Below are 12,559 nucleotides of genomic sequence, written 5' to 3' on the forward strand. Positions count from 1 at the left end.
TGCGAGCGTCATGTACCTTTCCCGGCCATCCCACGTTGATGTTGGTGAAATGGCTCTTGTGATCCACCAGTGCTTGCAGCACCATTGAAAAGTACCCCTTTCGGTTTATGTACTTACTGCCTTGGTGCTCCGGTGCCAAGATAGGGATATGGGTTCCGTCTGTCGCCCCACCACAGTTAGGGAATCCCACTGCAGCAAAGCCATCCACTGACCTGCACATTTCCCAGAATCACTACCCTTGGTAGCAGCAGCTCAGTGATTGCATTGGCTACTTGCATCACAGCAGCCCCTACAGTAGATTTGCCCACTCCAAATTGATTCCCGACTGATCAATAGCTGTCTGGCGTTGCAAGCTTCCACAGGGCTATTGCCACTCACTTGTAAACTGTGGGCTGCTCTCATCTTGGTATTCTTGCGCTTCAGGGCAGGGGAAAGCAAGTCACAAAGTTCCATGAAAGTTCCCTTACGCATGCAAAAGTTTCGCAGCCATTGGGAATCATCCCAGACCCGCAACACTATGCGGTCCCACCAGTCTGTGCTTGTTTCCCATGCCCAGAATCGGCGTTCCACAGCATGAGCCTGCCCCATTACCACCATGATGTCCACATTGCCGGGGCCCGTACTTTGAGAGAAGTCTGTGTCCATGTCCTCGTCACTCTCCTCACCGTGCTGCCGTTGCCTACTCACCTGCTTTTGCTGGTTCTGGTTCTGCATATACTGCTGGATAATGCGCGTGGTGTTTAGAATGGTCATAACTGTCGCAGTGATCTGAGCGGGCTCCATGCTTGCCATGGTATGGTGTCTGCAGGAGAGCAGAATGGCAGCGGAAGCGGCGGGTGGATGACAATGCTGACAGCAATATGGCGCCCGCATGGAAAAAGGCGTGAAACGATTGTTGGCTGTTGCTTTCACGGAGGGAGGAGCAAGGGGTAGGCTGGCAGCAGACGGTGCAGTACGACTGCTAGCCGTCATCTTCTCCTGGATGCTCACGGTGCTGCTGGCTGGGAGAGCAGCCTGAGGCAGAATGGCCCCCCCAAGGATTGAACTCACAACCCTGGATTTAGCAGGCCAATACTTTAAACCACTGAGCTATCCCTCTGCCAATATGCCAGACAGGACTGAATCTCCATTAGACAAAACTTGAAGAAGAGAATGACCTGAGTCACTCCCGTTTATGTCCAGGCGCCCCTGACAGACCTCACCAAGGTCTGCCAGGAGCACCCATGTCTGCCCAGGCACCCCGACCGACCGACCTCACCGTGGGCGGCCAAGAGCACCCAGGAGACGACGAGGACGGCTACCAGTCATATTGCACCGTCTGCTGCCACAAGGCAATGAGCTGCTGCTGTGTAGCAATGCAGTCCTGTGTCTGCCAGCACCCAGGAGACGTACGGTGATGGTGAGCTGAGCGGGCTCCATGCTTGCTGTGGTATGGCATCTGCACGGGTAACCCAGGAAAAAAGGTGCGACACGATTGTCTGCCATTGCTTTTACGGGGGGTTGGGAGGGGGCCTGACAACATGTACCCAGAACCACCCGCAACAATGTTTTTTGCCCCATCAGGCATTGGGATCTCAACCCAGAATTCTAATGGGCGGCAGAGACTGCGGGAACTGTGGGATAGCTACCCACAGTGCAACGCTCTGGAAGTTGATGCTAGCCTCGGTACTGTGGACGCACTCCGCTGACTTAATTGTCTTAAGTGGGGACACACACAATTGACTGTAGAAAATCGATTTCTAAAAAATCGACTTCTATAAATTCGACCTAATTTCATGCTGTAGACATAGCCTAGGATTGTCAGCATGCGTAACATGAGCATTCCACTTCCGATTATACCAGCGAAAATCATTCCAGTTTCTTCTCGGTGCTTGCTTCAGAAATCACTGTTACCCAAAGATCACTAATGAGCACCACATGTCTTTTCGGTCTGAAAACTATGAGGCCTGCTATTAAGGAATCCATGATTCAGTAAGATCGGTGGGTTTGTTTTGACTTTTGCACACACAAATAATGCTGTTTCTCATTCCCTGTTGGAGATAAGGGGCTTACTATGTCTTAGAGAGCTTGATTTTCTTTTACAGTAAAGATACTTGGTTGTCTTGTCCTCCAGATTTCCAGTCAGAAGTAACAAGAAGCCTGAGATGCAATCCCCAATATCGTACGATTACGCTGAAGAAGAGCTCATGGCGAGTATTGAACAAGAGTACTGCCGCTGAGACCCAGTGCTGTATGATCATAGCTGACAGGGGCACATATGAGCAAGGGTTCTGTGAACAAAATAACCCTGCACACAGTGAGATTGTTCTGAAGAAATGGAAAAGAGGAGAATGAAATGGGAGAGAATGTTACCACTCAGGAGGCTGTTAGTATTGTAGGACTTCGAAGAACTCCTTTTTGGCAAGTGCTGAGCAAGAGCACTGATTAACGAAGGAACCCTCGCTGAGCAGTGAACAAAAGCAATGCGGTGGAAAAAAATAAGATCTTATTACTTTCCTCTTGTAAATTAATATTTAAAAGCTAGTTTCTAAGTAATACTTGTGTATGAAGACTTAAATATATTGTAAGGTTGAGATGTGCCATTTTGACAGTGTGATTTCAGTCAGAGAAGTGCAGCAAATCATTTGAATAAATACTTACTTGATAGGAGATATCCAAAATTTACCTTTCCTGGCACTTAGTTATGGGTCAAATTCAGACCTATGGTAAGCAGCTTACAACTCTTTACACCAGGTATGAATTTGCCCCCACATGTTTTTTTTAAATATTCCACAGCACAGAAAGAGGGAGGGAAGTGAATCAATCATTCCAAACTTAGGCTGCAGGATCTAAGAGTTCAAATCCCAGTTCTCTATCAAACAACAGGTGTGGGATTTGTTCTGATTGTGCACATGGCTCTGTTCCTTCTAGCTCCCCTTTTCCAGAGAGGCAGGGGACTGAAATTGTCAAGAGTCCTGCTTCCTTAAAAGGCAAGATTCTTGTCTAGTTTCTTACCTGCTGGCTTACAGAAATGGAAGCTACAGGGAAATCAGAAGGACAGAATGACGTGCACATACCGGTCCAATGCCACATGTACGCGCCTGTTGGGTCACCCACTTTGAGATGGGCTTTAACATCATTGAAGAGCAGTAGTTCACAAATCAGCACTCCAGCACTGGAGTTAGATATAAATTGATCACTTCGGGCTTACACAGGAATTTTCATTAGTGCTTAATTTAAAATTCACCACATTTATCACTAAGGACAGAAAAGTAAAACAAAAAATCCTATAAGCGCAAAGACTCAAAGGTTTTCAGTATGATTGACAGTGAAGCCTTATACTTTTTAATTAAGGTTTCTGTGCGTTTGTTTGTTTGTTTGTTTGTTTGTTTTGGAGCCTGATACACTTGGAGTAGCTGCTTATCAGAATTAGAAAAAATAACTTCTTTCTGTCCTCTGATGGAACATAACACGTCAGATGAAATCTCAAGGGCAAATCGATGAGGCACATGCTAATGGAAACAGTGGGATACACCTTAAGATGTCAAGGTTTGACTTTCCCTTTGTATTTTGGTGTAGATTTCACAAATATCTATGTTCCAGATAATTCTCAATAAAAGGCAAAAGTATCAGTTTGGGAGAGACTGGGTGATCAATCTTCTGTCCCTCCAACTGTTATTTTTTCATGGAAATATCCAGTAGGATTTTTCATGTGGTCTCACTGCATATGATTTTTTCTTCCTAATGAGGCATCTAGTTTTAGTTTTTCCTCCAGATTCCATAATGAGGAACCCGTGGCTATCTCCAGGTTGTCATGTTCTCGTAGCCAATGTGACTGAGCACAGATGTCTCCATGCTGGTTCATAGTCCTCCCCTACTCAGTGCTTCTTCAGCACACTGAGAGCCTTTTAATGAATCTTCCAGGAATATGAAGATAGTAGAGACAAAGTGCATCTGTAAGGGGACGTGCACAATTCTAGAAGGATGTAGAGGATCATGCAGATAGCACAAAACCCCCTACTGACCAGTTTGGATAAGAAGCAGTGTTCCAAAAGATGTCCTGCTTATGTACTCAGATGGTGGGTATCATTGTGGTGTGAACCTTACATAGAGAAGGACAGAAATGTTCCTGTTGGAGGTCTGGTGTGGTACCCAATCAGATGGAAGTTATAGCTAGGGCATGTCTACATGGGGATGTTAGTGCTAATATGCTAAATAAGCTAAAATGTGACTTTAAAGTGTACTAGGTACTCAATTAGCTACTCCACACTAGCTCGCCATGTGGGGACACTGACTGCGCACTAAGAGAGCCTAGCTTGGTATATCCAGAAATATCCTGCTGTCAGTCAAAAGATATATGTGCAGTGGTTGGGGGAGGTAGCTTAACGTATCAGGAGTAGAACCACACACAAAAATAGAAAATATGGTAATAACTGGTTCTTGAGTAGAAACAACTCGTTCAATAATATTACCATGTCTGAAAATTACACAAAAGTAATAACATGAATTTATATGGCCAAGGTCCGTATTCTATTACATTGGCCAGAATTAAATTAAACGAAATTAATCTCCAATAACCTGCCATGATAGCAAGCAAAATTATATCAGAGTGAGAAGAATACATAGTGCATTTTTTGTAGAGAACATAAAAAACATCTGAAGATTTCTAAATCTAGTAGCTGTACATACTCATGATGCTGCATGCATGGTGCGTCCCCTTTTTGTTCAGAAACTAGCCAACTTTTAGATTTCTACGCTATCCAGGTTTCTTCCTTTAGATTGGGACTGTTCTTGGACACAGAGGGCCAGATTCTAAGGGGTGCCCAGTTTGTGATAGGCAGAGATGAGGGGAAGGAAGCCACAGAGGAATTGCTTGTGGCTCTCTGATTCTGGAGCCAGTTATGTGCTGGGGCCTGCCTACTTTAGGATGACAACCAAGATGCTTTAAAATATGGCAGCTGGCTGTGGCCTCCAGGGTTCATTTTACCAGCCATGAATAGATGGATGAAAGTACCCCTCTGGCCACACCCCAATGTAACACTAGGGAGGCTGGAGAAGGGTGGCACACATGTCAGTTGGGGACCGCTCAGCTGGAATCCCAGGCTGGAGAAATCTACCAACTTTCCAGACACTTTGAGCTGCCAGACCTTCCTGTTATACCGTGTAGGCAGGGAGATCACAGCCTCCTTCAGTATCTGAGACCTTCCCCTGCTCCAGGGTCTGCCTTCAGGGCCGTCCCTAGCCATTTTGGTGCCCTACGCAGCCCCCCCAGGCCTCTGTGGGGGGGGGGAACTGCCCCCCGGCCCCAGCCCGCTCCACTCCCCTGGCTCCCAGCCTTGGGGGGCAGGGGGGAACCACCCCCCAGCACTCGCCAGCGGCGCGGCTGGGAGCCAGAGGAGCGGAGCTGGCTGGGTCCGGGTTGCTCCACTTACCACACGGTGAGTGCACGCCCAACCCCTGCAGCAGTCCTCTGGGGAGTGGGGGCAGGGCAGGGGCAGAGGCTTGGGGAAGGGGTGGAGTGGAGGCGGGGCTGGAGCAGCACGCAGCTGCGCAGGGCACCAGGAAATGTGGTGCCCCAAATTTCCTGGTGCCCTCCGCAGCTGCGTGCTTTGCCTATGGGTAAGGACGGCCCTGTCTGCCTTGCTGAGGTCAGAGTTCAGTTTCTCTCTCTGCAGCTGTATTCTATAACTGCTCCAGCAAAGAATGCTTTTCAGGTTGTCTTAAAGGAAAGACTGTGTTTTGGGAATTTTATAGAAAGAGAAAATATTAAAATAAAAAGCATGAAGAAATAGTCATCCCTGACTGATTATTAGGAAATGTACCTGGAGGTCGGCACTAGGCCTAAGAACTGAACATTGAAATCTAACCTGCCTGGCAAGATGATTTATTTTCTCCCCATTAGCATTTGGGGTGACATCATACTTTAGTCCTGTCTGTGATTGCCATTTCCCCTGTGTGACAGCCAGTTGTTCATAAGATGACAAAATTCATTCCTATTTTTAAAAAGCATCTCATCTAGCCTGTCCCTAAACATATGGGACTACACTGAGATACACCAGCTGGGTAGCTGGCCTGTCATTTCAGTCATTACCCTTCTATATGACATATACAGCCTAGTGTACTGGAGCAGGGCACGGTATTTAGTGCAAAAAACTTTCAGTCCTCTCCAAGTAAACAATAAAAGATTTTCCACAATTTAGCATGGTATCTTCCCTTGTCTAGAAGCAGCACGTAAATACAAAATTATACAAATACAGTATGTTCTGTACTTTGCACAAACTAACTACCTTATGTTTAGTGCCGTGCTGGCTATTAGCAATTCTACACACAGCCACTCCTTAAAAAACACCAAACCAAACCACCGTTGGTCAGAGGGTTAAGGAAAGGGTCACATTTTCCATGGTACCACTTAAATAGATTATCAGCTCCAGCCACTTACTTAGCTTTCACTGAGTGTAGTGTTTAAAACAAAAACAAACAAAAAGTGAGCCTTCAGAGCATGCCATGCAAACTAAAAAAACTAGATCATAAGAGATTTTTATATAAATATTAACCAAAAGGCAAATATCTTGGCTTCTGACTGACCATCTGTCTCGTGAAAAGCAGTCTTGTGCAGAGGACAGCAGTCCAAAAAAACTGAAGACCTGGCCAGCAGCATGACAACTTAGCAGAAGGCAATTTGGCGTTCACAAGATTTACTAGTTGGTCTGTAAAAAGATTAACACTGAAAGACTCTGTAATGGTAAGAAATTTAAGAGCCTGAAAAGAATTCTTAGAAGTTAGTTAACTAGGCCAAAATCTTCCAAAAACAGAACAAAAGCCACTTTTGTGCTTACGCCATTTGCATCTACTCAACTTCTGAGTTACATGCAAATTGGGGTTTTGCAAATGCAGAACTGCACCTTTGAAGATATAATACGCAGAAGAATTTTTTCTTACCTGCGGATTGCTTTTCATGACATTACTACCATGATAGGCGCATGCCTTGCCACTGAACAAGGAAAAGAAATAAAAAGGGTGTAGTCACTGTTGTAGCATTCTAGCCTTTCCTGGAGTATGTACATACCTGTACAGGAAAGAGCACAAAGACAGCAAGACCTTTAGAGAGGAAACCACTAATTGCTTTGTCTCCTAAAAACAACTAGAAAAACTGATTGCCTCTAGAGCAGTTTTAAGAAGGGAAATACCCTCTCATAGGCTGGCTATGGGCCAGCCGACCCTTTTACAGGGCTTTAAAAACTGGTCAGGGGACAAACTGAGCTAGAAATTGAAGACTCAAAATGGGAGGAGCTGTGACTTACTGTGTGGGCAGGTGATAGGAAAGATTAACATGGAAATTGCCAAAATCAAGCCATGAGGACCCACTTGCTTGTTATAAGCAGCAATATTTGCTCTGTATTTATCTATATGCTTGGTGTGGCAATAAACAGTCTTTGTTGGCAAACTAAAGTGTGTCTTCTGTACTCTGTTAACCAATACTCACAGCTCTAATAATACAGCCTACAGTACAACCTCGCAGCTTTCACTCCAGTAGGTTAATCAGATGAAGGCTTTTCACAGCCAGTCTCACTCTCTTCCCATTACCTGGATTATAATACCTGAGACGACTTCCTGACTCCTGAGGTGTGCCTGTCTCCATCAGGGTGGAACTCTGTACTGGTGTTGCTATGTTACAGAAGACAACTAGAAAGTAGGAAAATTTTGTTTTCCACTGAAACCGCTGCCACCAGTGTAGATCCAGCTTGAGTAGTAGTGCCCTGCCCAGGGGTGGGCCCATAGGCGCTGACTTCATGGGTGCTCCAGCCCCACCAGCCACAGCTGTTTGGCAGCTCGCGGAGGGGCTTAGGAAAGGGCAGCGAGTGGCGGGCAGGCAGGGGCCTTAGGAAGGGGGCAGAGTGGGGGCGGGCAGAGGCAGAGTGAGGGTGGGGCCTTGGGAGAAGGGGGTGGAGTGGGGGCAGGGCCTTGGGGCAGAATTGGGGTGGAGCACCCCTGGGAAAAAGTAAAAGTCGGCGCCTATGGTTAGGATCACACATGTATGCTGAAGCGTAAAGAGGATGAACAATCCAGCCATGAAGTTGGGCTGGATAAACAGCTCCCTCCTTCTAAAAAGATAGCAGCCCTCAAGCTGCTGAGCACAGTGGATCCTGACCTCTCCATTTGGCTGCCGCTGGGGTTGACTATGGTTCTTGGTACAAGCGGGGCAGCACACCAGCCAGCTAGTATTGACTTAAGCCACTCTCTTTCGGACCAGCAGGTGGCAACTACTTCAATGGAGTTCAACTGGACAGAGACATCCTGCAGAAGAGTCAACAAAACTGGATACAAGAGAAGATCCCAGGGGGAGAATAAAATCTAGAGCTTTATCTTCCTTTTGAGGTCCCTCTCTCAAAGAGCAAGGCAAGATCAGACTTCCTATTACCATTAGTACTAGCAAGATTCACTGAGAGCCCTTTGAGCACATCAAATGAGCGCTGAGGAACTTCCTCCTAAGGCTTCAGAGTAGCAGCCGCTTTAGTCTGTATTCGCAAAAAGAACAGGAGTGCTTGTGGCACCTTAGAGACTAACCAATTAATTTGAGCATAAGCTTTCATGAGCTATAGCTCACTTCATCGGATGCATTCAGTGGGAAAAGGCTGCGGATCCAGGCAAAAGTTAGGAAGGGAGATGCCATGGCAGAGAAGGAAACTACATGGAGAAGAAAATTAAGATGAGTTTGGATCACTACTTCATCTGGGATAGAGAATTGCAGGTAATGGCAATACTCGCTCCTTCTCTTTCCCCACCCAGGTGACTGTCATGAGTAGAGATGTTCAAGATTTTTTAAAATTTTCATTAAAAGATTTTGCTGCTTTTTTGACCCACTTGTAGAGATGATCAGATTTTTCAAAGTACTGACCTTTTTGTGAATTTTGTGTGTGTGTGTGTGTGTGTGTGCACGCCATTTTTGGACCAGACTCTGGCCACAAGTAGGGCTCCCTTCCAGGAGGGAAAGCAAAGGCCAATGAACATTAATGGCCCCAAAGATCAAACCTCAGAAATAAATTGAGGCTCCAGAGAGCAATGGGTGTCTTAACTAGGGGCTCGGGTAAGATGCTGGTTTAGAGTGCAGTTATACTTTGAAGAGTTCATATGTAAAAAGTGACACTTTTACTCAGCAGATCTGCTTCCTGGGAGCCTTTTCATCTCTACTGACTACAGTAACAAAAGTAAGTTTTAACTGCTTTTTATTGCTGCTATTCATAGAATCAACAGACCAGTAGAGTGGGAGCTAAATTCTATTCCTTCTTGTGCAGCATCTCTGGAATTGCTGAGTAAACTTCCATCAGCTGCACTCTTATGGAAATCTATTTATGGCACAGGTGTCCTTGAAGGCATAGGTCAAAGACAGTGGCCTAGCATGCTGACCTAACCTGTGTAACAGGTGATTATGTATGAGATAGAAAAAGCTCAATCAGGCTGAGTTTGCAATTAAGAAAAAATTATCATTCTACTTGTAAATTGAGCACATTTGACAGAGAGAAATAACTGATACACAACAAACATGGAAGGCCTCATGTAAAGAAAAAAAATGACCTCAGTTCATCTTAAAGAGTAAATTTGCACTTTCAGGAACATACTCCCTGATGGGCACTCCTCAAGTTGCAGCAGAGGGAGCCCGAGTTACTGAGGTGCGAAACCTGGACCGTTAGATAAAGGTCTAGATAAGAAAGTTGCAGATTTAATTAAATGTATGATTTTTAATTATTTAGTCAAACTAGTGCAAACCTTTTTTGCTTTAAAAGTCACTTATTCCAGTTTAAACTAATTCATTAACCGACTTAAACTAAACTGAAATAAGCCTGGTTTAAATCAAAGTAAGTGTCTGAGAGGGGTTTGCACCAGTTTAATTAAATCAGGAGGAGGAGGATGAGTTCTGTCAGTATAGGAAGACCACCTCCCCCGAATGATGTGCTATACCCAGAAAAGCATTCTGTTGGTGCAGCTGCATTTACATTCGGGGTTTGGTTGGTACAGCTATGGCGTCAGGGGTGTATGTTTTTTCCCCCACACCCCAAGCAATGTAGCTATGCCGCTATAGGCTTTATTTTTTAAACTTAATATTTATTCTTTTTATATTAAACACATAATGAACCAAAATATATAAATACATGAAAAAGGAAATAGCATATAACTAACAAAATTCAAGGTTCATTATGACGCATGGCCAGAACGGATTAAACATCCTGCAGGATGAATGACTCAAATTCAACCCTTAAAGACATATAGGGAGATGATGTTTGTGTTTCTGTGTATTTACATATATACGGGTAGTGGTCAACAATGTAATCAACAGTCCCCTATGCTGTATTCTGTTAATTCAGAGATCAAAAGAACATCCTAGCATTTAAATGAAGTATAAACACGGGATACCGCTGTATTCATCTCTTTGAAGTGTATAGCAAATCACCTGTAAATGGTGGAAAAACAGGCAATTGCCTTTTGTTAATCTGTGTGAACAATTAATGATGATGCTTAGGAAATGAGAGCCCATTGTTCCCCAAGGGACTCCAACCTGGCAAAGAAGGCTTGAAATTGTATAAAAGATCTTTGGGTCCCAATCCTTTTTATCTCAGATCTGCTTAAGCTTCATCAGGGGATGTTTGAGTCGCAAGACTGAGGTCCCAGTTAAGCTGGAGACACCCTGAATATGATATTGGACATTGGACTATAACCTATGGACTAAATTCTAAAAAAACTCATTGCAACTACAAAGCTCACCATCTCTGCTATATATCTGAACCTCAAGAACTGAACTCTTGTCTATATATATATTGATCTTTTAAACCATACTCTCTCTCTTGTCTCTTTTAATAAAATTTAGTTTAGTTAATAAGAATTGGCTGTAAGCATGTATTTGGGTAAGATCTGGAATATTCATTAACCTGGGGGGTGATAGGTCTGATCCTTTGAGATTGGTAGAAGCTTTTCTTTTATATGATGAAAAAGATTTTCAGTATTCTTCATCATTCTTGACTTGGGTATCTGGGGGGAGGCCTGAGGCTGGGTTACTTTAAGGGAACTGTGTTGCTGGCTTCTGGGCAACCAGTGAAGTAATAAAGAAGCTGTTTTGTGCTGGCTTGGTAACTCTAAATATTGAAAATATCCACCAGCTTTGGGGATTGTCTGCCCCATTCTTCGCAGTTCACCCTAATTGAGTGACCTCAGCTGGCCCCCCCCCCCAGGAACCCCGGTCACAGTATTTGTAAAACCTGGGAAAAAACAAAAACAAATAATCAAACTAGAAAACCCTGAACCGATAGAGGTCATGCAGGGGGTCAATTAAAGTGACCAAAATGATAAATGAGAACATAACCTGCGAGTATTGGGGGCGAATATATACTAAACTGCAAAAGTTTGCAATGTATGAGCAGACAGCCTCATTTTTCCCCCCCCCCCCAGTCATTTCTATTAGACAGTCATTTTTTCCATTAATGCAGCAGTAGAGAGCTCTCTAAGCCTGTCTGTGTATGAGGGAGGACTTGCAAATTTCTATTTTCTCAAAATAACTCTTTTGGCCACTAAAATAGTTACTGCAACCCCATTTCTTAGTCACTATAGCTTTTAAGTGTAGACTAGGCTTTAGTTAAACTAGAGCAACTTTATGTGAACATTTAAGATAATGAAGTCTGATTCTACACCAACATTGTGAAATACACAAGCCTGTCCCCTTGTTAGTAGGAGCAGGCTTGGGGCAAGCTGTTCCAAAGTCTGAGGAAAGAGTGGGAAGGTAGCTTCTTAAGGTCTGACCTGCCATTAAGAGACTCCTGAAAGAGGTGGCACAACATTTGCCCAAGGGGAGTGTGATGGGGTGCCCACCCCTACAAGGCCTGGAGGGGTTAAAGTGGCTAGGCAGGCCAATTAACTGCCCAGGCTACACCCGAGGAAGGAAACAGGGCACAGGCCTCAAACTGGAAATGGGTGAAGCTGGGCAGGAACAGGAGGGGGCCTGTACAAAGCCCAGGAGCTGTGAGCAGCAAGAGGCTGCAAGGAAGTCGTCTGCAGCCACTCCCTGCGGGGAGGGAGCTTGTGCTGGCAGAAAGAGGGGGAAGCCAGATAAGTAGGAAGAAGCCCAGGGAAACAGCAGCAAGGGGTAGGACCATACAGACCTGGGCTGCTTTTATAGGGTCACTGGGCTGGAACCCAGTGTAGAGGGCAGGTCTGGGTTCCCCTACCAGCCACTGGGAAGTGGTGCAGGGCATTGGAGCCGCCTGCTAGACAGCTGATCCAGAAGGATTTTGACTTCCCCGTAAGGGGAGGATCTCAGTGACTCAGCCAGAGGGCCAAACCACAAACAGGAAGCTGCAGGTCTGGGAAAGAGAGGGGTCACAGAGTGAAAGAGATGACGGGTAGAGACACCACCAAAGGTGGGCAGCACCTGGCAAGATCTAATCCCCTGAGCTGCCGGGGGAAGCACCATGTGCAATGAGTGGATCCCGTGTCAGAAAGACTGAGAAAGGCATCAGGAAAAGCAGAAGAGTTCACGCACACAAGATGCTGAATTAATTACAGAGATGGAGCCCTTCATGCAGGAACCTCCTCC

At 45.2% G+C, this 12,559-nt stretch overlaps 1 protein-coding gene across 4 annotated transcripts in view; it reads left to right on the forward strand.

Moving 5' to 3' along the window:
* Positions 1 to 9,678, forward strand: part of CYS1 (cystin 1) — a 40,490-nt gene extending 30,812 nt beyond the window's left edge. For 2 of the 4 annotated variants that reach the window (XM_037894069.2, XM_037894070.2), the window contains exon 3: positions 2,114 to 7,428. In XM_037894069.2, the coding sequence (XP_037749997.1) occupies positions 2,114 to 2,334 (221 nt within the window). In that variant the 3' untranslated portion in view covers positions 2,335 to 7,428. Of the gene's footprint in view, positions 1 to 2,113; positions 7,429 to 8,230; positions 8,729 to 9,134 lie in introns of those variants that run through there. The other 2 variants (XR_006289370.1, XM_043542262.1) reach the window with 2 other exon arrangements.
* The last annotated feature ends 2,881 nt before the right edge of the window (positions 9,679 to 12,559 follow it).

Source organism: Chelonia mydas, chromosome 3 (assembly GCF_015237465.2).
Source record: "Chelonia mydas isolate rCheMyd1 chromosome 3, rCheMyd1.pri.v2, whole genome shotgun sequence".
NCBI lineage: Eukaryota > Metazoa > Chordata > Testudines > Cheloniidae > Chelonia > Chelonia mydas.